General features: G+C 43.5%; 1 protein-coding gene across 1 annotated transcript in view; it reads right to left on the bottom strand.

Moving 5' to 3' along the window:
• Window positions 1-2,564: 2,564 nt before the first annotated feature.
• pip4p2 (phosphatidylinositol-4,5-bisphosphate 4-phosphatase 2) overlaps window positions 2,565-25,547 on the bottom strand; it is a 61,883-nt gene continuing 38,900 nt past the window's right edge. Inside the window, exons 3-7 of the mRNA XM_033020154.1 lie at window positions 19,885-19,991; window positions 18,114-18,237; window positions 16,459-16,511; window positions 8,644-8,734; window positions 2,565-3,149 (exon numbers count right to left, since the gene is read on the bottom strand). Coding sequence (XP_032876045.1) covers window positions 3,006-3,149; window positions 8,644-8,734; window positions 16,459-16,511; window positions 18,114-18,237; window positions 19,885-19,991 — 519 coding nt within the window. The 3' untranslated portion in view covers window positions 2,565-3,005. The remainder of the gene's footprint in view (window positions 3,150-8,643; window positions 8,735-16,458; window positions 16,512-18,113; window positions 18,238-19,884; window positions 19,992-25,547) is intronic.

The raw sequence follows: 25,547 nt of genomic DNA, 5'->3' as shown, positions 1-25,547 counted from the left end.
CCTACCCCTTATTTCTAAACTGTGACCCCTGGTTCTGGACTCCCCCAACATCGGGAACATTTTTTCCTGCATCTAGCCTGTCCAATCCTTTAAGAATTTTATGTTTCTATAAGATCTCTCATCCTTCCAAATTCCAGTGAATACAAGCCCAGTCGACCCATTCTTTCATCATATCTCAGTCCCGCCATCCCAGGTTTTAACGGTGATCCTAATAGCAATTTTTTTTTTCTCAAATTAGGAGACCAAAATTGCACACAATACTCCAGGTGCAGTCTCACCAGGGCCCTGTACAACTGCAGTAGGACCTACTTGCTCCTAAACTCAAATCCTCTCCCAATGAAGGCCAACATGCCATTAGCTTTTTGCTCTATCTGCTGTACCTGCACCTGCTTATTGCCAGAAAACTCTTCCTGACCGCATATCTTGACTATTGGGACTGAATTACAGTATATGCATAAACAGACACATACATAGTTCACAGATTTCCACTCAAACACTGAATGCAATATCCATTTTAGAAAGTTTAAAACGCGAACTTAAGGATAACACGTTCTGTTACTACAAAAATGTTGGTCCTATATTGTTTTGCATTAATAAGGAACAGTAGTCAACAAATGTTTATACGTTTTATTACCTTATTTATAAAATACTGCATGCACTTCAGCAAAGCAACAGTTAATGGATTTATGATTAGTTTGGTACAAATTTTATTACATTCAATTGCTGATGTTTTTATTTTTTTAATGTAGGTAATCATACTATGTCAACAGCAAGAACCAAATCTTTTCCTGACATGATTTTGCTTAATCAAAAAGATGGTATGCAATGTTATACGATAAGATTTTTTAAATGATTAATAAATTAAGCATCATCTAAAAAGGAGGAACTGAAGGAAATTCACATTAGGCAGGAAATTGTGTTGGGTAGACTGGGACTGAAGGCTGATTAATCCCCAGGGCCTGATGGTCTGCATCTTAAGGAAGTGGCTCTAGAAATCATGGACACATTGGTGATCATTTTCCAATGTTCCATAGGTTCAGGATTGGAGGGTAGCTAATGTTATCCCACTTTTTAAGAAAGGAGGGAGAGAGAAAACAGGGAATTATAGACCAGTTAGCCTGACATCGGTGGTGGGGAAGTTGCTGGAGTCAATTATAAAAGATGAAATAGCGGCACATTTGGTTAGTAGTAACAGGATTGGTCCGAGTCAGCATGGATTTACGAAGGGGAAATCATGCTTGACTAATCTTCTGGAATTTTTTGAGGATGTAACTCGGAAAATGGACAAGGGAGAGCCAGTGGATGTAGTGTACCTGGACTTTCAGACAGCCTTTGATAAGGTCCCACATAGGAGATTATTTGCCAAAATTAGAGCACATGGTATTAGGGGTAGGATACTGACATGGCTAGAAAATTGGTTGGCAGACAGAAAACAAAGAGTAGGGATTAACGGGTCCCTTTCAGAACGGTAGGCAGTGACTAGTGGGGTACCACAAGGCTCGGTGCTGGGACCGCAACTATTTACAATATACATTAGTGATTTAGATGAAGGGACTAAAAGTAACATTAGCAAATTTGCAGATGACACAAAGCTGGGTGGCAGTGTGAACTGTGAAGAGGATGCAGAGCGACTTGGACAGGTTGGGTGAGTGGGCAGATGCCAATTAATGTGGATAAATGTGAGGTTATCCACTTTGGTGGCAAAAACAGGAAGGCAGATTATTATCTGAATGGTGCCAAGTTAGGAAAAGGGAGGTACAATGGCATCTGGGGGTCTTTGCTCATCAGTCACTGAAAGTAAGCATGCAGGTACAACAGGCAGTGAAGAAAGCTAATGGCATGTTGGCCTTCATAACAAGAGGAGTTGAGAATAGGAGCAAAGATGTCCTTCTGCAGTTGTACAAGGCCCTTGTGAGACCACACCTGGAGCATTGTGTGCAATTTTGGTCTCCAAATTTGAGAAAGGAAATTCTTACTATTGAGGGAGTGCAGTGTAGTTTCTCAAGGTTAATTTCCAGGATGGTGGGACTGCCATACGTTGACTGGGCTTGTATAGACTTGAATTTAGAAGGATTAGAGGGTATCTTATTGAAACTTATGATTATTAAGGGATTGGACACTCCGGAGGCAGGAAACATGTTCCTGATGTTGGGGGAGTCCAGAACCAGGGGCCACAGTTTAAGAATAAGAGGTAGGTCATTTAGATCGGAGATGAGGGAAATCTTTTTCATCCAAAGTTGTGAATCTGTGGAATTCTCTGCCTCAGAAGGCAATGGAGGCCAATTCTCTGGATGCTTTCAAGATAGAGTTAGATAGAGCTCATAAAGATAGCGGAGTCAAGGGATATGACGAAAAGGCAGGAACGGGGTACTGATTGTGGATGATCAGCCATGATCACAGTGAATGGCGGTGCTTGCTCGAAGGGCCGATTGCCCTACTCCTGCACCTATCGTCTATTGTCATTTACTATTGCCACCATAATACTCTGAAGATCTCAATGCAGGTATTTCAAATGCTGTATTTTTACAAAGCAATTACCTAAAAATATTAAAGTATTGAAAATATAACATACAGAACTTGGTTTTATTGCTCAACTATTATGCATTTTTTGTTTAATTTCACAGGAGTAATTTGAAAACATCAGGCCTGGACAGAGAAATTTCAATGGTGCATGTGTGAAGCTTGCAATTTGTTGCATCACATTCCTTCGTTTTGGCTGCCAGAAAAAGCATACTGTAGAGATTGTATGACACAGTTTAACCAAAACAAAACTGGGATACATTCCAAGTAACATATATGCAACATTTGTCTTAAGCATATGGCAATTTATCAGCAACAAAAACATGTACGCTTGCTGAAACCATTGTGCAATATGCACATTCTGACATCATTATCCTCCTTGGACCTAACCAGTCTATAAAGTTGATTTGTATTAACATGAGAATGTCTTTTATTCTGAAAGATTTGTAGATCATCGGATGTTCTGTGCTGGATAACTGATCAGTCTATGCAAAGGTGTGCTCGGGATAGCTAACTTTTATTGCTCCCCAATAACAAGCTCGGATTAGGCAGATTAGGCCTATGAGATAGGCAAAAACCCAGGAAACATATGTTGCTGGGTAACGTCTCGCAAATTCTTGGGTCCCAACCTGCAAGAAAAACATAACAGTTAAGTTAATAAAACCTATGTTAAGACAAGTACTTACTCTATTATGAGCTATCATTCCCCATCATCTGGTGGAAAGCTAATCATAACAGATTTAAATAATCCATAAAAAGTTAATTTATTAGTCAGCAGTCACAAATTAGTTCATAAACTGGGTAAACTAATAGAAAGCTATTAGTAATCATGATGCAGTTCTATCACACAACACAGAAAGCTATTCATAGCACCTGGAAATTAATTAAATATATTTCTACGAACACTTCTGATCAACTGAGAAAAATAAAAGGAGTCAATCATAATATAAATATCAATGAAGGAGCACATTTTTAACATTCTGGTTCTTTTTTTTCAAAAGGCATTAACTTCTTCCATGATAATTCCTAAGACACTTCACATGCAATCATACTACTACCATTTTTTAGCATTCCATTTTATTCCTTGCTCTTTACCGTGTGGAAACTGGTCAGATGCTTTTTTTGGAATGCCGAGGGCTTTCTGCAGACCACTTGGCATTTCCTCAAAGCAATATCAGCCTCACAGTAAATGCAAAATAGCAAACACAGAAAAGAAAAAAAGCATTGGCCTACTAACCCTGAGTATCAAATATTAATTACTGATTCTCCAGGTCAGGGTACCTACCCACCAGATGGTTGTGTGCCTTTTGAGTATACACAATGTGATGAGAAATTTAAAAAAGAGAAATTAAGCTGTCAGTAGAGTAGTTTGCTACTTATTATGAAATTAAAAAGGAAAAACATTTCTTTGGTTGTGGAATGGTACAAAAAGGATGTGACATTACGATAGAAGGCATTGTTCAAATCACCTCTACTTTAGCAGTTATATGTCTGATTTGGGGTATAGGAAAAAGATAATTGTGCTTGAAACAGATCAGATTAGCAATGATAATTTTGCACATCAGGAATGTTTATGAGAATAGAAAAAGAGGCTTGGACTTCCTTGGGAAAGAGTGGACTTGGAGGTAACAAAACTCAAGAGTATGAAATGCATTAACATTAACAGTTAAAATTATAGGTCGAAAAAGACTGAAGTATGTACCCAAAGTATAATCAAGTAACAAAAAAACCCCACTATTAAATCATTTAAATGAATTAAAGACAACAGTTTTAAGGGGGTAGACACAAATGACCAAAGGAATGGGTGACTTTTTGGGTCAAGACCCTTCTTCAGACCGAAGAAGGGTCTCGACCCGAAATATCACCCATTCCTTCTCTCCAGTGATGCTGCCTGGACCCGCTGATTTACTCCAGCATTTTGTGTCTAACCCCTTCAAACTGTTGTCTTTAATTCATTTAAATGATTTAATAGTTTTTTTCTTTTAATATTTATTTTCTCATTATTCTTCACTGCCAGTGGCTTGTCATTATACTATATCCCTGCAATAATAAAAATTGATTCTGTGATATGTGCATTTGAAATTAGATGGGCACAAAACCCAAATCTGTGCAAATGATTTGCCTTTTTTTTTGTAATATGAGTTTGATAGAGTTGATAAAAATCTAGATATATATTACTTAGTACATGTGCAAAAAAAAAGTGCTGGAGAAACTCAGTGGGTCAGGCAACATTTGTGCAGGGAATGAATTGACGATTATTTGTGTCAAGAGCCTTCTTACTTCGAACATGTTCCAAGTTTGTTTTAATCAATAGAAAGGATAATTTTTCAAACATATTCCATAAACCTTACGACAAATCTGGGTAAATGTGAAGGAATTAGTTCCCAAAGTTTGGATGAAATCAGGGTTATGTGTGTAAACTAAACCAACTATTATTTGGGGAAATTGTTGGATTGACAATCTGAATCACACACAAGGTGGATGGTGCAAAGGTCTTCAGATGTTCGCACGACCTCATTCTGAATGTGTTCCTTTCCTGCATTCCTCACACACTACTGCAGTGGAGTGTGACTGCAATTTCACTGCAGTTTCAGTGGGAAATCAGTTGAAGGAAACTGCCAGTTTAGATCGGCCACATGATCAATGAATGTATTCATTTCAAAAGACAGTAGCAGCTCAGTGAGAAAGGCAAGTATTAGCTGAAAGTAGTTATTCATTTGAATTTTATTTTTTAATTCAGAGTATTTTCCAATGTTTAAAAAAATGTCAGACATTTACAAACATTCTAGATCTTTTGACAGGTTGGCTTAACTAGATGAAGGAGGTCCTGCACTCCAAAAGTTTTGCCAATCTTTACTTTTTTACATTAGAGATACAGCGTGGAAACAGGCCCTTCAGCCAACAAGTCCACCCCGTGTACTAGCACCATCCCACACATTAGGGACAATTTACGAAAGCCAATTAACCGACAGTACGCCTTTGGAGTGTGAGAGGAAACCAAATCACCCAGAGAAACCCCACACGGTCACAGGGAGAGCGTCCAAACCCCGTAAAGACAACACCCGTAGTCAGGATCGAACCAGAGTCTCTACTGCTGTGCCACTGTGCTACCCTAGTGCTTGCTTCCAGGATCAAGTTCCAATGACAAGTGTGGGCAGGGGAATGGCGAGCAGATCTTGCCCAATAATCACTGAAGCAGGCCAGATGGAAACATTCTACATTTTGTGCACCATCGAACTAAGCAAATCAAACATCAAGTGTGCTGCAATTTATCTTATGTAGAAATGAACTTTCTTGGATAGCTGGTTCTCCAGGACTGATGTGCTTGAATGCTGAGAACAAAATTCTGCACTCTGTATCTTCCTCGTTGCTCTATCTATTATATTTGAGTTTGACTTGAGTGTCGTTCACATGGTACATCAGATCTGTTTGGATAACATACAAAACAAAGCATTTCACACGTAATCATGATGCAGTTCTATCGGACTTTGGTTAGGCCGCATTCGGAATATTGCATGCAGTTCTGTGCACCCCATTGCAGGAAAGATATGGAAACTTTGGATAGGGTGCAGAGGAAGTTTACCAGAATGCTGGCTGGATTAAAAGGTTCCAGCTACAGGGAGAGGTTGGATAGACTTGAATTGTTTTCTCTGGCACATTGGAGGCTGAGAGGAGACTCGATAGAAGTCTATAAAATCATGCGAGGCAATAGATAGGGTAGACAGTCAGAACCTCCCCCCCCCCCCCCCCCCCCCCCCAGGTAGAAGTGTCAAACACTAGAGGGCATAGCTAAAGGTGAGAGGGGAACATTTTAATGGAGATGTGCAGATCAAGTCGTTTTTGGCACATGGGGGCCTAGAATGCATTGCTAGGGGTGGTGGTGGTGGAGGCAGATACGGCAGTGCTGTTCAAGAGGCTTTTGGATAAGCACATGGAAATGCAGGGAATAGAGGGATATGGATCATGTGAAGGAAGATGAGATCAGTTTAACTTGGCATCATGCTCGGCACAAACATTGTGAGCCAAAGGGCCCGTTCCTGTGCTGCACTGTTCTATGTTCACTGTACCATCAGTACGCATGGGGCGGCATGGTGGCGCAGCGGTACAGTTGCTGCCTTACAGCGAATGCAGCGCCGGAGACCCAGATTCGATCCTGACTATGGGTGCTGTCTGTACAGAGTTTGTACATTCTCCCCGTGACCGCGTGGGTTTTCTTCGGGATCTTCAGTTTTCTCCCACACTCCATAGACGCACAGGTATGTAGGTTCATTGGCTTGGTAAAACGTAAAAATTGTCCCTAGTGTGTATGGGATAGAGTTAATGTGCGGGGATTGCTGGTCGGTGCAGACCCGGTGGGCCAAAGGGCCTGTTTCCGCACTGTATTTCTAAACTAAACTAAAGTAAAACCTAAACATTAAGTTCAGAAAATGACTTCTCAATTCGAATCGTGCCGCTGCAACATAACCTATCAAATCCAGAAATGTACTCACAAGAATAAATTGATAAATACTTTTCCATCCTCAAATTACCTTTGAGGCTGAACCTTTCCAAATGTATCTTTTGCACTCTAAGTGCACAGTAGAGTTGCTGCCTTACAGGGCCAGAGACCCCAGTTCGATCCTGACTACGGGTGCTGTCTGTACAGAGTTTGTACGTTCTCCCCGTGACCTGCATGGGCTATCTCCGGGAGCTCCAGTTTTCTCACATACGCCAAAGATGTACAGGCTTGTTGGTTAATTAGCTTGGCATAATTGTAAATTGTCCCTAGTGTGTGTACAATAGTGTAAGTTTGTGTGGATCGCTGGTCGGCGCGGATTCGGTGGGCCATTGTCACCATCTCGGTTACAATTTCTACCCATAGCTGCCATTACATATACCAAGGTTTCTGACCTTCCATCAGGTCTTAAATATTTTCACCCTCTGATAAGCACCAAACCATCTGTCTGCAAATATCATGGTCCATAATCACTGAGGCAGTAATATAAAAAATAATTAAACTTCTCTAGTTACAGTCAGGTGTGCTGATTCTAATGGGTAACATAATTAACATTATATTGCCCATATTGGGTAATATTGCTAAACAAACAATTGGGTTAGATGGTCAACATGCATTAAAATATACCACTGCATACTAATGTTAGCAAAATTAAACAAACTCTTGTTTTGAGAAAATAGGAATGTTTAAGAACCAGGTACACTTGTTATATATATATATATATATATATATATATATATATATATATATATATATATATATATATATATATATAGCAGTTTGCACATCTATAACTCTGTTATCACGGTTACAATTCCTTGTTTTAGTTAATCTTTTAAAAGAAATAAAACCATATATAACGGAGCTTAGTATTGGTCAAGATATTCATTTTCTTGGTCCTTATTTGTTTTAGAATTATAAACGCACAAGGGATATCTATTTGGAACTGCGTATATGTTTGCTATCTAAAATTATTTCATCCTGTTTATATGATACATATTTTCTGCAGTCATTATGAAATTAAGAATGCTTTCAAACAGAAATACAGGTCCACCACTGATTTTCTGGCACCCTTGGTTCCAGAGCCTTGCTATATTATTCATTTTGCTGGACCAACAGAGGTCACAACCTTGGGGGGGGCAACAAGGACGGCCGCGGAAGTTGGTTATGGTAACAGATCTGCCGGCTCCACCTGGGCCGGAGGTCCAATGCCCTGGCCGCAGGGGGCTAATTCCGATCGGCGCAGATGTCCCGATGGGGCCGAGATCGGCCACCTCACCCAGCCTAGGCGTCACATTTTCAAGGGAACTCTTGGTTAGTAGAGGTGTCAAGAGGTTATGGGGAGAAGGCAGGAGAATGGGGTTAGGAGAGATAGATCAGCCATGATTGAATGGCGGAGTAGACTTGATGGGCCGAATGCCTTAATTCAACTCCTATCACATGACATCTTTGGGGGGGAGGGGGGATTTCAAGTGCGCTCTTGTAATTTTGGCCGATTAAAGGACCACCAGTTGCTGGAAAATCGGTGGTGGGTCTGTAGTCATAATTGAGAATTCACTTACAGACCATCGAGCAAAACAGGAGCAACATAAAACACAGTAAACTTCACAGGATTAAGTTCTACTTACAGTTAAACCAACTCCAATGAAAACACATATCATTCCAACAGTAACATACGCACAGCAACGCCTCCGCGGCAATGCACTGCCAACAGATGATCTACGAGAAACCAAAATAAAATGTGATTTATGTTGCAATTGTACAGGTCTCGCCAACAGTCTGCCTGTCCTTTCTTCTGTTTTTGTTATTTTAAGTACGTGTTAAAAGTATGTTTTCGTGATCCTTGGTTTTTTCATGTTGGGGGAGGGAAACTTTTCTTTTTCAATCACTTACCTCGATAGAGAAGCAAATTTTTTTCCATATCGTATCTCCGTCCCCACTGCGGCCTGACATCGTGAAATTGGCGGCCTTTCCCGGAGACCGACCCGGCACTCCAAGCCGCATGAGTCTGCAGAACTTTAACATTGTGGAGCTTGCGTACCCCTTGCCGGGGATCGAAGTTCAAACCGCGGGGCCTGTGGACTTTAACATCGCGAAGATCTGGTAAGAAGAGGCCGACTCGGGAACTCCACGCCCCGCAGAGAGTTTCAACCACCTTGATGTGGGAGTTTCGATCACCCCGACTGGGGCTTTGATCGCACCGGCTGCGGATGATTTGACTGCCCCGACCGCGGCAGAACAAGAGGAAGAAGATGGGACTTTATTGCCTTCCATCACAGTGAGGAATGTGGAATCCAATGTGATGGATGTTTATGTTAACTTTTATTTTATGTGGTTGTGTGTCTTGTTGCTTTTCACTTAGTATGGCTGTATGGTAACTTAAATTTCACTGTACCTTAATGGGTACATGTGACTATAAACTGATCTTGAAACCATATTTTTTAAAGAATACTTGCATAATCTGACACACAAAACTAATTTACGAAAAACACTTGTCAACTGAAGATTCTACTATCTTAGTTTACAAAACAATGTCACAGGATTACATTTCAAAGGATGATATATTACATTGTTTTATTTAAAAATCGGTTTTATTTCCTACTTATATTAATGAGGTTTAAAAAGAGGGAATACATTTTATTTTTTTGCTCAGATGCACACATTATTAGTAGACAAATGATCTCTCCAAGGTCATAGATAGTATTACGGGCAGTTGTTAGATAATACAAAGCAGATATGTCATCAAAACCAGTCTGAAGAAGGGTCCCGACCCGATCATCACCCATGCATGTTCTCCAGAGATTCTGCCTGACCCACTGAGCTATTCCAGCACTTTGTGCCTTCTGCCATCAAATACTGGACATGAGAACTTTGATTGTCAACAGCAGGAGAAATGCACACCATCCCGATCTATAACCTCGTCACGCAGCATATCCCTCATTACATCTGCAATCATTGTTACTTCAATGAAGACCTCAAAAGGGTATGCCAGGAGCAGCATGGAATACCTGAATACAAGTCACCAAACTGTAGCAGCTCCAACAGAGGGTGACATGCACACTAAATTTCAAAAGCAACATTCGATTGATAAAGCTAAACAATTCAGAACTAACAGACCAAAGCTCTGTAAACTCATTACATCTAGCTATAAGTGGAAGAGCCAGTTCAACAGATAATGGAAGGGGTCATCTCAAATAAACATTCCCTTCTTCAACAATAGCCTACTCAGTAATGCCCAGTTTGGGCTTCTCTCAGGCCATTTGTCTCCAGACATCACCACAGCCTTAGCTCAAACACACAGCTACGTCTGAAGAAGGGTCTCGACCCAAAACGTCTTCCTTCTCTCCAGAGATGCTGCCTGTCCCGCTGAGTTACGCCAGCATTTTGTGCCTATCTTTGGTGTAAACCAGCATCTGCAGTTGCTTCCTACACAGCTCAGGATTTTAATCCAGAGATGAGGTGAGATTGCCTGTCCACATGTCTACAACAACAAAATAGCATTTGACCAGGTGTAGGCATCAAGAAGACCTGGCAAAACTAAAGTAAATGGACATTACGGGGAAACCCTTTCATATGGTTGTGGCGTGACACAAAATGCTGGAGTAACTCAGCGGCTCAGGCAGCATCTCTGGAGAAAAAGAATAGGTGACGTTTCAGGTTGGAACCGTTCTTCAGACCTGAACTTTTTTTCTAGAGATGCTGCCTGACACACTGAGATACTCCAACATTTTGTGTCTATCTTCGTTATAAACCAGAATCTGCAGTTCCTTCCTAAACTGTTGGTTGTAACTGTTGGATCTCGATCATCCTAATCCCAGGATATTGCTGCTGTAGTTCCTCAGGGCAGAGCCCTCGGCCCAACCATATTCTGCCGTTTCATCAATTATTTTCTCTTCAGTATTAAATCAGATGTAGGAGCGTTCATTGATGATTGTATGGAGTGTTCAATTCCATTTATAACTTCCTAAAAAGTAAAGCACCTCATGCAGGAAGACCTCCACTAGTTTAAGTTACTTTAAAGATATAGTGCGGAAACAGGCCCTTTGGTCCACCCAAGTTCTCCCTGTGACCACGTGCTCCGATTTCCTGCCACACTCCAAAGACGTATAGGTGTATAGGTTAATTGGCTTTGGTAAAGAGTGTTAATTGTCCCTGGTATGTAGGACAGTGCTAGTGCGCGGGCTGATCGCTGGTTGGCGCGGATCGGTGGGCTGAAAGGCATGTTTCTGCGCTGTATCTCTAAACTAAACTAAAACTAAGATGGATAACTACCTAATTTATTAAAAACAATTCCAGATAGGCAATAAATGTTGACTCTGCCAACAATACCGTTATCCCAAATAACCAATAATGAAAACACTGAAGATAGACACAAAATGCTGGAGTAACTCAGCGGGTCAGGCAGCATCTCTGGGGAAAAGGAATAGACGATGTGTCGAGTCGGAACCCTTCTTCAGGCTTCCGTCCCGAAACGCCACCGATTCCTTTTCTCCACAGAATCTGCCTGACCCGCTGAGTTATTCCAGCATTTTATGTCCATCTGCCATAGGGCTTAGGAAGATCGGCATATCCCCAACAACTCTCGCCAACTTCAACAGATGCGCCGTAGAAAGCCCTTTCCCGAGATGCATCACAGCTTGGTTTGGGAACAGCTTCATCCAAGACCGCAAGAAATTGCAGAGAATTGTGGACGCAGCCCAGGTCATCAAACAAACCAGCCTCCCTTCCATTCACCCCATCTACACCTCGCGTTGCCTCGACAAGGCAGGCAGCATAATCAAGGACATCGTAACCCGGCCACTCCCTCTTCTAGCCTCTCCTGAGGAACTGAACCATCCTACCAACAACTAGGGAGCTTGCCTGCCCCTTTTCCGGGGATACGTCCGTGCCCGGGTGAGGATGGAAAGGGAATACGCCCTGTCTACGGGCACCCTGAGGGAGTTCCGGGACCGCTGGGCACCGAGGGGGGTTGAATGTATCCTTGACAAGGATTGCAATATAATTGTTTAGCAGTTGCTTAGCATATTTGTTCGTCTTGTATTATGGTGGTGTTTTGTTTTATTGTATTGTCAATACTATTTTAATATTTGAATAAATATTTTTGAAAAAAAAAAAAAGAGAAAAAAAAACAACAACAAAAAAAAAACAACTAGGGAGCTGTCCTGAGCTACGATCTACCTCCTTGGAGACACTTGGACTACCTTTGTGTGAACTTTACTGGACTTTTTCTTGCACTAAACATTATTTGCTTTATCAAGCATCTGTACACTGTGGGTGGCCCGATTGTAATCATATATTTTCTTCCCGCTGACTGGTTAGCACGCAACTAAAGCTTTTTATTGTACCTCGGTACACGTGACAACTAAACTAAACTAACATCTGCAGTTCTTTCCTACACAAAGAAAACACCATTGGTGATACAGAGGTCATACTATTGATTTAAGTTCATGAGCACACCTCATTGGTATTTGATAGCTGGTTAAGTGGCAATGGAGCTGTATAAGTTGCATGCAGTGCTATTCTAGGTCACTATTTTCAGACCAGTTTGCTTATCCCGCAGACCTATAGTGCCTGTATTGTTGGGACAGATGCAGATTAATGCATACCTTCAAAGTGGCCAAAGTTCCCTGTATCAAATTCATGCAAGTAAGCCACAAGATAAACAGGCAAGCTGTTCCAATAACTTGTTGCAGCTTATCCAAAGCTGTGCCTTCCTGCATTGCAACCCCACATTGGCCGTCTTTCGGTCATAAGTTTGTACGGTGATAGGAGCAGAATTTGCCCATTTGGCCCATCAAGTCTACTCCCCCATTCAATCATGGCTGATAATATATTTTCCTCTCAATCCCATTCTCCTGCCGTCTCCCCTGACCCCCGGACTAATCAAGAATCCCTCAATCTTCACTTTAAAAATATCCATTGACTTGGCCTCCATAACCCTCTGTGGCAATGAATTCCACAGATTCACCACCCTCTGGGGATCATGACAGAAGCCTCCTCGTGGCAATCCCCGGAAACGACGACACGATGCACTCTGTGCCGCATCGGGCGACCAATTCTGTCAACATGTTGGATGACGACAGAAGCCAACAGCGAGCTACGCGCTACCTGACACACGAGCGAACAATCCACCCTCTGACTAAAGAAACTCCTCCTCATCCCCTTTTACGGGGTGAGGTTAGAGGTTTAACAGTAAACACAAAAAGCTGGAGTAACTCCAGTAGGAAGATTTGGACAAGTCCCTCAATAAGATTATTTAATCCACTCCCCACAATAAGGGGGATTATTCTGAGGCTGTGCTCTCTGGTCCTAGACTCTCCCACTAGTGGAAACATCCTCTGCACGTCCTCTCTATCCATGCCTTTCAATGAGGTCCTACCCCTCATCCTTCTAAGCTCATGAATCTCCACATCAAGGTTTGGATTCTGCTTAGGCGGGTGCAATGCAGAGGATTCCCCAATCCACAACTCTTATGACCTCCCCGCTACCTTCAGGTAGAAGGTACAGGAGCCTGAAGACTGCAACGTCCAGGTTCAGAAATAGCTCCTTCCTCACAGCCATCAGGCTATTAAACTCGACTCAAACAAAACTGAACATTAATAGTAAGATTAAACGAGAACTTACCAGTTTGAAGTTTGATCTTTATTTTATGAGGAGTAACGTTGAGGGATTACGTGAAGACCCCGTCCAGTACGCATGCGTGTCAATCTTCAAAGCAGCGGTGTGAAATCACAGAAAGCAGTTGTTGAACTGAACATAGTAAGATAAGAGAACCATAATACCAGTTGAACTTTATGATAGAGGGCTGGGAGCGGAGGGCACGTAATCCCTCAAAGTTACTCCTCATAAAATAAAGATCAAACTTCAAACTGGTAAGTTCTCATTTAATCTTACTATTTTACTTCGGAGTCATGTGAGTGACTACGTGATTACGTGATTTAAAGCTCTGTGATTACGTGATTTAAAGCTCTGTGATTTCATGCCGTGGAACCGAGTCCAGGCGTCATACACTGCATCAGTAGGCCAATGATGAGTGAACATTAAGAATGCATTCAGACATGACATAGATATAGACATGTTGATGCTATTAATGAATAATAGTGGTAATAGAAACCTCCCTCAACCTGGAGGAAGTATGAACCATACCTAACATAGAGTTGGCAAATACCCCTGATCTGGCAATAGGTTTATTCTGAATATTTGGACAGATCAATAGATTGACCATCCTGCAACCGCTAGGATGTGGTCCATCCCTGCTGCTGAGGTATAGCGGTCCTGGTGGAGTGAGACTCAATGTCAATGTACACTCCTGTATATGCCAGACCCATATAACCATCTGGAGAAGGTTCGTAGTGATTCCTTCAAAAAGATTTTATGTAACTAATAATATTGCTGTCAGTCTATAAGGCTCTTAGGAACCTTGACATACTGGTGTAAATGCGTGATCACACGCAACCCAAGGTCCATGGGATATGCAACTCTAGTTTGGTCTTGTGTCCCTGTCTAATCTGCTTGATTAATCATAAACAAAACATGTTATTATAGCCCGCAGATATGATCATCCTATCCAGTGTTGCAATGACTGGACCCATAGCGCTGTACTCAGTGCCATGGCGTAATCACTAGTACGTGAGTATGACCATGGGCAGGGATGTTGCTGGTGCCCATCGGTGAAGTGACGTAGTACAATGTTAACAACCCATATCTCTGCGTCCCTAAACCTGGGAGGTTTTAAGCTGATGATACCTTCATTCTCTGGATATCAGAGGGTGACCGGACAGAGTGGTTTATGTACTCATCAGTCAAATGATTAGGAGGTACTTAAGGCACAGTAATGGAATAGTAACTTAATGTTATAATCCCATAAAACTGAATTTTAATGTGCTACACCGCATTCCGCGGATCCGAGCGCCTAGGTCCGTGGGCGGGATTCCCCGTGACCGGGGTTCCCTGAAGACCGAGACTGGTGTTTCCCCTCCGTCCCGACTTAGCCCCGGACTTTTAGCAGGACCTCTAATTAGAGGTTCCTGCAAGAAGATTTTAAAACCTGAAAGTATTTTAAAAACTTACCTCAGGTCTGTTGCTGGCAGGAGAATAACGTTCACCCTGCCAGTCGTCATGCAATGCGATAGACGACATGGACACGCATGCGTACTGGACGGGGTCTTCACGTAGTCACTCACGTGACTCCGAAATAAAATAGACCATTATATGTTTATTTGCACTTTATCTGTTTATTTATTCATGTTTGTATATATTCATATAATGGTATATGGACACACTGATCCGTTCTGTATTCATGCCTACTATATTCTGTTGTGCTGAAGGAAAGCAATAATTTCATTGCCCTATCTGGGACACATGACAATAAACTCTCTTGAATCTTGAATCAGGGGTCATAGTTTAAGAAGAAGGAGTAAGCCATTTAGAACGGAGACGAGGAAACACTTTTTCTCACAGAGAGTGGTGAGTCTGTGGAATTCTCTGCCAAGGTGGAGGCAGGTTCTCTGGATGCTTTCAAGAGAGAGCTAGATAGGGCTCTTAAAAATAGTGGAGTCAGGGGATATGGGGAGAAGGCAGGAACGGGGTACTGATTGGGGATGATCAGCCATGATCACATTGAATGGTGGTGCTGGTTCGAAGGGCCGAATGGCCTACTCCTGCACCTATTGTCTATTGAATCCATCATTGACCTCCCCTCACCAACATGACCCAAACATGGGTTTGGCTGAGACCTATTCAATCAGGTCTCGAATGCTCTCAGCCAACTATCCAATCTTGCCTACCTACCCAGATTATGCATTCCAGACAGAATGGCAGGTCCCAATGAGTTAATTCCAAGTCATGGGCTTCAAAAGCAAGCCAACACAGTTGATGGGACAACATCAGAATCAGGGCCTGTCCCATCAACATGCGATTGCATGCGTCTAGCGCGACCAAACGGAAGCGGAGTTCGCGCTAAGTTCGCGGTAAGTACGTGCTAAGTTCGTGCTAAGTTCGCGCAAAGTTCGCGCAAAGTTCGCGCATGACGTAATTTACGTCAAATTCACCAATCAGCTGGGCAGGAGGCGGGCCGACTGAATTTGGACGTTGCACGGCGTCGGCCGGTGACGTCATCATGCAACGCCACGCACTAGGCGTACGCCGTCAAGACGCTGCGTATGACGTCGAGATGCTGCGTACGCCGTCGAGATGCTGCGTACGGCCTCAATGCGGCTGCGGGCCGACAGGCCGTTGGCGCGCGGGAGTTTCGGACAGTGCTAGATTTTTGGAACCCCGCGCGATGTCGGGATCAGCCCCGCACAACTCCGTACGCCTCCGCCGATCGAAGTGGGACCGGCCCCACACGGCCGTACGCCTCAAGCGACCACGTTTGGTCCCGCTAGACGCATGCAATCGCATGCTGGTGGGACAGGCCCTTTACAGAGATGAACTGAACTTACATTCTTTTGCAGTGTGGGCATTTTGCCAGTGTGTTGAATCTAACTTCCATCCACTGTAAATAAACCAAAAAAAAGAGGATTTATTCTAAATGTTTTTAATGCTCATAAATACAATTCAATTTCTTAAACATTGATAAGATAGTTCAAGATATCTTTCAAGTACAACATTATATATTTAGTTTAGACTTTGGCCCACTGAGTCCGTGCCGACCAGCGAACCCCACACACAAACAGTTTCTTCCCAGCTGTTATCAGGCAATTAAATCATTCTACCACAACCAGAGAGCAGTCCTGAACTACTATCTACCTCATTGGTGACCCTTGGAGTATCCTTGATCAGACTTTGCTGGCTTTGCCTTGCACTAAATGTTATTCCCTTATAGTAGGCCCCCCTCGGTCATGACTGACCATGGGTGATGCATCCTGGTTGGATGCAAGCCTGGGCGATGTCATATGGAGGACAGGCTGTTGCCCATGCAGCACGTCCCCCCCTCTCCACGTCGCTGATCGATCCAAAGGAACAGCAGGGCCGTTACAGTTTGGCACCAGCGCCGTCGCAGGAGCTGCCAGAGCGAGGTTGTAGACAACGACAAACTGCCTTAGGGGCTCCGACTCCGGATTTTCTTGAGGTTTACTCCTGGAGCCTTTTCCATGACTGGATATGGCCACAAGGCAGTGGAGGTTTTAAATCAGAGTTTTCCCTCTCCTAGATGGACTGCCTTCCCAGGCTGACGAGCCCCGTCTGCCCGAGACTCGTGGGGGCGGGAGCGTCTACCTTCCCGTGCAGGTCTATAGCACCTGCCCACTGCACATTCCCTTATCATGTATCTATACACTATATATGGCTCAATTGTAATCATATATTGTCTTTCCGCTGACTGGATAGCAGGCAACAAAAGCTTTTCACTGTACCTCATTATATGTGACAATAAACTAAACTGTAAACTATCCTACACACACTAAGGACAATTTACAATTATACCAAGTCAATTGACCTGCAAATCGGTACGTCTTTGGAGTGTGGGAAGAAACCCAGAGAAAATCCACACAGGTCATGGGGAGAACGTAAAAACTGCATGCAGACAGCACCTGTAGTCAGGATCAAACCCAGGTCTCTGGCGCTGTAAGGCAGCAACTCTACCGCAGCGCCACCTATATTATAATATTTCCCCATGAAGTAATAACAAAATCTTAAAGGGCCTGTCCCACTGTACGAGGTAATTCAAGAGCTCTCCCGAGTTTAAAAAAAACCCCAAACTCGTGGTAAACACGTAGAATATACGTAGTGGGTACGTCGGAGCTCAGGACGTCTCTTAGCGGCTCGTAACGCTAACGGCAGGTGCTCGGGAAACGCGGTAAGCTCGTGAAGACTCGTGAAGATTTTTCAACATGTCCACGAGAGCCCCGAGTACCTACTAGCGGCTATTACCGTAATTCTCCGAGTTCGAATCAGGGGAAACTCGGGAGAACTCTTGAATTAGCTCGTACAGTGGGACAGGCCCTTAAATCACTTAAAAAAAAACGAGTGCACTGTGGGCGACTTGATTGTAATGATGTACAGTCTTTTCGCTGAGTGGACAGCACATCGAAAACATGCTTTTCACTGTATATGCAACAATAATAAAGCAAATTGAACATAGCACCGACATACATACCAGAAAGGTGTTGCCACAATGCCCACATACTACACGGGTACCTTCAGGTTGTACTGGCATGGCAGGCTGAGCCGGCTGTTCCTCTGGGATCAGCATCACTGGGCCCAAATTTATTATCCGTCTGCTGCATGGAACAAGCGCTACATTAGTTATCTGTGGATAATTTTTGATAGCAATCTCAGAATTCTTTACATTCATTAGAGTTGTACAGCTTGGAAACAGGGCATTCGGCCCAACTTGCCCACACCGGCCACCATGTCCCAGCTACACTAGTCCCAACCGCCTGCATTTTGCCCACATACCTCCAAACCTGTCCTATCCATGTACCTGTCTAACTGTTTCTTAAACATTGCGATAGTCCCAACCTCAACTACCTCCTCTGGCAGCTCGTTCCGTACACCCACCACCCTTGGTGTGAAAAAGTTACCGCTCAGATTCTTATTAAATCTTTTCCCCTTCACCTGAAACCTATGTCCTCTGGGACTTGCAATCATGCAACTAAAGTTAGTTCCTTGTACAGCAGACATGATGACATTGCAGAGCTCGTCCACTGTAGATAGATATGAAACTCAATGTTACATAGTTCAATGACAAATTAAATGTTCACAACGAGTGATCAAAGGCCGGCACGGTGGCATAGTGGTAGAGTCGCTGCCTCACAGCGCCAGAGACCCGGGTTCGATCCTGACTACGGGTGCTTGTCTGTACGGAGTTTGTACGTTCTCCCCGTGACCTGCATGGGTTTTCTCCAAGATCTTCGGTTTCCTCCCACACTCCAAAGACGTACAGGTTTGCAGGTTAATTGGCTTGGTGTAAATTTAAAGGAAAGATTATCCCAAGTGTGTGCGCAGGGTAATGTTAATGTGCGGGGATCGCTGGTCGGTGCAGATTCGGTCGGCCGAAGGGCCTGTTTCCGCGCTGTATCTCTAAACTAAACTGGTAAAACTTCTCTTTAAAAGAAAAGCAAATAAACAAATAACCACCTTGGGTTTCACACTTCTGGAATTACGGGATGGAGTGTGATTCCGATAAGTGCGAGTTGTTGCATTTTGGTAAGACATACCAGGGCAGGACTTGCACAGTAAATGGTCGGGCCCAGCTGCTAAACACAGAAATCTGAAACTTTGCCAGCTAGTTTGATCAGATAACTGGTTAATTTTCAATTACATCAAATAATAAGTAAATAGCAATTTTGTCATAACGATCTTATCATTGATTTATTGAAGAATATTTATCTCATTACCTCAAGTTTGGTAAAACAACATCGCAAATGTCCCTTTCTGTCAATCTACACATAATACAGGTCCACCACCGATTTTCCGGCACCCTTGGTTCCAGAGGCTTGCCAGATTATCCGTGTTGCCCAACCAACAGAGGTCACGGGAGGAGTCCAGCGGTGCCGGAAAGGCTGCTGGGAGGCGGGGGGGGGGGCAAGGTACCGACCCACAAAATCTGCATCGGACGTCAGCTCCGGGAACAGATCTGCTGGCTCTGGCCGCGCCCGAGTTCCAGAGCCCCGGCCGCAGGGGGCAAATTCGACCCGACGATCGGCCGCTTCACCCAGCCTAGGCGCCACATTTTTCCGGGGACTGATTTCAAGTTCGCTCTCTGAATTTTGTCTGGAGTAAAGGAGGTGCCGGATCACCATTTGCCGGGAAAATCGGTGGCGGACCCGCACTTTAGGTCTTCATTTAGGTGGCGGACCCGCACAGCCAGTTCTTCATTTAAGAATGGCAACTTAACGCCTAGAGTGCAGCAACTCAATACCAACCAGTTAGGCCTTGGACATTCAATGCGCCGTGATGTGTCCTTACAGATGAGCAGGCAATTACAAGGACATCGTACATACTTCTTTCCAGCAGGAGGGTTTTTGATTGGCTGGAAAATATATGAAGCTTTTAATTGAGAACAATAAATGTTTCTTCTACATGTATTTCAAATATAATGCTACAAATCAAACGTTCAAATATATTTGTTCATATTACTATACAGTAAAACGCTCCTTATAACGGACCATAGAGAGGGGGATGGTGTCCGTTGTTGCCGATTGTCCGCTATAACCAAGTATGGTATTATCCACCGGGTGGCGCTTCGATGGCAGCCTCACCTACAGTCTGTCTGTCCTTTTCGCCTGTTTTTTGTTATTTTTAGTGTGTTTAAAAAGTATGTGTTAATGTTCCCTGGTTTGTTTTATGTGGGGGATGGGCGGGGGGGGGGGTTGGGGGTAATTTTTTTTCAATCTCTTACCTTGCCGGAGATGCGATTGTTTTCTGATCGTATCTCCGGTCACTCTGCTGACTAACATCGTGGAGCTGGAGGTCTTGCTCGGGACTGAATTTGAGCCCCACCGCGGGGCGTGAACTTACCATCCGAGCCGATTCCTTGCCTGGGATCGACGCTCTGCGGACTTTAACAGAGTCTCGGGTAAGAGACAGACGTCGGGAAGCTCCAAAACCAGCACGACGTTCGACTAGCCCCGACCCGGGGTAGATCGCCCGACGTGGGGGAGTTGAAATTCCCCCCCCCGATGCAGGAGCTTTATCGCCCCAACCTGGAGGCCTGCGCCAGCTGATCGTCCCGTCAACGGAAGGTCAGAGCCCCCCGACCGCTGGAGGACAAAGAAGGGAGAGATTTAACTTTTTTTTTTGCCTTCCATCACAGTGAGGAATGTGGAGGAGTCACTGTTGTGGACATTTATGTTAAAATGTATTTTGTGTGTTTTGTTGCTTTTTATTTGCATGACTGGCAAATCAAATTCCTCGTATGTTGCAAAACATACTTGGCTAATAAAGTATGATTATGATCATTTTATAAGTAGTCCAAGTGTCAGGGGTTATGGGGAGAAATGTCAGGAGAATGGGGTTGAGAGGGGAAGATAGATCAGCTGTGATTGAATGGTGGAGTAGACTTGATGGGCCACATGGCCCAATTCTGCTCCGAGAACCGATGAACTTATAAAGTCGTAAAAACAAACGACTGCATTTGCTGGTTAATACACAAAAGGACACAAAGTGCTGGAGTGACTCTCAGCAAGTCAGACAGCATCTCTGGAGAACATGGATGGATGACGTTTCAGGTCTGGACCCATCTTCAGACTGTCGGTCCGGAACTGGGCCTGGAATCCAGGCGAGTTAACCGAGGGGAGGAGAGGCGAGGATCGGCGGAGTCGATGGTCGCGGCCTGTTGGAGTGCAGGTAAGGGGCGGAGCGGGTGGCCGGCGGCAGGTGTGGCCTGGAATTGGCCGAGGAAGCTGTGTGGGCCGGCGGTGGGGAAAGGGAAAAATAGTACCGAAGCAACGCAACAGGATCTAGAACCACCTGAACCTACCTGATCTTCCGGTTGCTAAACACTTTAATTCTCCTTCCCATTCCCACACTGACCTTTCTGTCCTAGGTCTCCTGCATTGTCAGAGTGAGGCTAAAGGCAAACTGGAGGAACAGCATCTCATATTTTGCTTGGGCAGCTTACAGCCCAGTGGTATGAATATAGAAACATAGATCAATAGGTGCAGGAGTAGGCCATTCGACCCTTTGAGCCAGCACTGCCATTTAATATGATCATGGCTGATCATCTAAAATTAGTACCCCGTTCCTGCTTTCTCCCCATATTCCTTGATTCCTTTAGTCCTAAGAACAAAATCTAACTCTCTCTTGAATACATCCAGTGAATTGGCTACTGCCTTCTGTGGCAGAGAATTCTACAGATTCACAACCTTCTGGGTGAAAACGTTTTTCCTCATCTCAGTCCTAAATGGCCTACCCCTTATTCTTAAACTATGACCCCTGGTTCTGGAACTGTGACCCCTGGTCCTCCAAATGACTTCAAGTAACCCCGGAATTCCCTCTCTCCCTCCCCTACCCAAGTTGTACTCATTTTCACCCAACAACCAGCTAACAATGGCCCGTTTCCTTTATCATCGTAGGTACACAAAAAAGCTGGTCTGAAGAAGGGTTTCGGACCGAAACGTTGCCTATTTCCTTCGCTCCATAGGTGCTGCTGCACCCGCTGAGTTTCTCCAGCTTTTTTGTGTACCTTCTATTTTCCAGCATCTGCAGTTCCTTCTTAAATCCTTTATCATCGTTACTTTTTTGCATATCTTTCATTCATTGTTCTTTATTTCGCTACATCATCATCTATATCTCTCGTTTCCCTTTTCCCTGAAGAAGGGTCTCGACCCAAAACGTCACCCATTCCTTCTCTCCATAGATGCTGCCTGTCCCACTGAGTTACTCCAGCTTTTTGTGTCTATGTAGAACGGAACCCATTCATCACCCAAAAAGCACAAGAACACCTAGATCTCTCTGTACATCGCCCAAATGCAGACTCTCCCTTTAAGATAATAATCTTCCTTTTGATTTCTCTTACCAAAGTTCATGACCTCATTTATACTCATTAAACTCAGTTGCCCAGTCTTTTTTCCCCACTCAATCTGTCTATCTATATCCTGTTGCGGAAGTACAGTATCTTTTTATAGCGTATCTTTATGCCTATTTTTGTACCCTCGCCAAATGTAACCTTGCATTCTGTTCCTTCTTCCAGGTCATTAATATAAATAGTGAAGAACTGTCGGCCAAGAAATAATCCCAGCAGTATTCCACCTGTTACCTCCTTCCAGTTGGAAGAGAATCCATTTCATCCAGCTCGCAGTTTTCTATGACGTGGCCAGTGTTCAGCAGGTTTTTTTTTAAAGTTAATTTTAGAAATACTGCGCGGAAACAGGTCCTTCGGCCCATAGAGTCCGTGCAGACCAGCAGTTCCCATGCACTAGCACCATCCTACACACACTAGGGACAATTTACAGTTTTTACTAAAGCCAATTAACCTACAAACCTTCTTCCTTTTTGGAGTGTGTGGATAACAGGAGCACCAGGAGAAAACCCACGTGGTCACAGAGAGAACGTACAAACGGACAGCACCCACAATCAGGATTGAACACGGGTCTCTGCTGCTGTAATTCAGCAATTGTACTCCTGCGCCACTGTGCTGCCCTGAGTGAAAGAGTCTTTTACCTAGAGTGGGCGAAATCAAGAACCAGAGGACACAGCTTTAAGTAGAAATATATAATAGGAACCTGAGAGGCCAACCTTTTCCACACGGGGGTGAGAACAGGTTGGGCCGAAAGGCCTGTTTCATGCTGTATGACTCGTAGAACATGGTACTGTACAGCACTGGAACAGGCCCTTCGGCCCACAATCTCTGTGCCAAGCCCAACTCTAATCTGCCTCCACATAATCCATGTCCCTCCATTCTCTGCATAACCATGTGCCTATCCAAAAGTCTCTTAAATATCTCTGTCATATCACAAGCACTTTCAAAACATGCACAAAAATTTATTTACTGTTTCGCGAGCTTCTTCAAAAGCGATCAGATTTGAATTCCTGGATATTCTTTGTATGTCATAACCATATAATATAACAATTACAGCACGGAAACAGGCCATCTCGACCCCTCTAGTCCGTGCCGAACACATAATCTCCCCTAGTCCCATATACCTGCGCTCAGACCATAACCCTCCATTCCTTTCCCATCCATATAACTATCCAATTTATTTTTAAATGATAAAAACGAACCTGCCTCCACCACCTTCACTGGAAGCTCATTCCACACAGCTACCACTCTCTGAGTAAAGAAGTTCCCCCTCATGTTACCCCTAAACTTCAGTCCCTTAATTCGCAAGTCATGTCCCCTTGTTTGAATCTTCCCTACTCTCAGTGGGAAAAGCTTTTCCACGTCAACTCTGTCTATCCCTCTCATCATTTTAAAAACCTCTATCAAGTCCCCCCTTAACCTTCTGCGCTCCAAAGAATAAAGCCCTAACTTGTTCAAGACTAAAATTTAAATTAAGTGACTTATTAGTCGTTGCTAATCAAGAAATAAACGTGCAGTCTATGGCCACTGTCTTCAAAAGTTAATTTGGCTACTCACTAGTTATTTTATTTTATTTTTTTAAATGGTAATTCTGTACAGCAATGTTTAAATCTCACCATTCACCATTCTTCCACATTTCCAAACTTCATACGGCTGTGGAGGCCAAATAAATTTATGTTTGTAAGGCGGAGATTGACAGACTCTCGATTAATAATGGTGTCAGGGGATATGGGGAGAAGAGTTTTGAGGGGGGAAGATAGATCATCCTTGACTGAATGGCAGAGTCGACCTGATGGACCGAATGGCCTAACTCTGCTCGTGTAACTTATAACTATTTGGATGATGCAAAACACACATCGTGTCAAACACAGATGACCTTTTATTTTTGCAGCGGTGGCGCAGTGGTAGAGTTGCTGCCTTACACTGCTTGCAGCGCCAGAGACTCGGGTTCGATCCCGGCTACGGGTGCTGTCTGTACAGAGTTTGTACGTTCTCCCCGTCACCTGCGTGGGTTTACTCCGAGATCTTCGGTTTCCTCCCACACTCCAAAGATGTACAGGTATGTAGGTTAATTGGCTTGGTGTATGTGTAAATTATCCCTAGTGTGTGTAGGATAGCGTTAATGTGCGGGGATCGCTGGTCTCTGCGGACTCGATTGGCCGAAGGGCCCGTTTCCGTGCTGTATTTCCAAAACTAAAAACACAGATGACCTAATTCTTCCCCATAATCTGACAATGTGAATCATGGTTTCATTTACATAACTTGTTGTGACAGAACTTGCTGTCATCAGCAAACGTGGCTCTCGACTCCTTTCCAAGATCATTTCTAGCATGGAATAGTAACAAGGAACATGAGTATCATGCCCAAGAAATGCTTAGTTAAAGAGAGAAAAATCAGGAAGGGAGGTGAAGAAGTAGTATGCAGAAATAATCGTATACAGACAGAAATGCCAATTCATATTTGTGTAATAATGCATGTGCTTTAAAAAAAAATTAAATTCCATCTTTTCAGAGTCACACAAGAGGCTATAATTAGCATTACTCCAGCTGAGATAAGCTATGCATTTATTATTTTGATGTTGGAAAAGTTAAAAATTAATTAAAATTTCAGAATGACTACAGACAAGAGGCGTGTCCAAGAATTTAAATGTGATTGATTTAGAAATGGGCACTTTAACCAGTTGCATATTATGCACACATGCAAGGTCACACATGCCCTTAAAGTGCTCAAGTGTTATTGAAGGTTGAGGCATGCCAATGTCAGTTTGAAATAAATGTTTGATCTGTCAAATTATTGCTAATGCGCTACAATGCTGAGAACTATATTCTGCACTCTGCATCTTCCCCTTTGCTATACCGATTATACTCGTGTTTGTCTTGATTGTATTTAAATTATGGTTCATAAGTTCATAAGAGATAGGAGCAGAATTAGGCAATTTGGCCCATCAAGTCTACTCCGCCATTCAATCATGGCTGATCTATCTCTCCCTCTCAACCCCATTCTCCTGCCTTCTCCCCATAACCCCCGACACCCGTACTAATCAAAAATCTATCTATCTCTGCCTTA

The sequence above is a fragment of the Amblyraja radiata genome, chromosome 4 (genome assembly GCF_010909765.2).
Source record: "Amblyraja radiata isolate CabotCenter1 chromosome 4, sAmbRad1.1.pri, whole genome shotgun sequence".
In the NCBI taxonomy this organism is placed as follows: domain Eukaryota; kingdom Metazoa; phylum Chordata; class Chondrichthyes; order Rajiformes; family Rajidae; genus Amblyraja; species Amblyraja radiata.
Note: the sequence above shows the minus strand (reverse complement) of the source record. Positions and strands in the feature narration are given on the sequence as shown.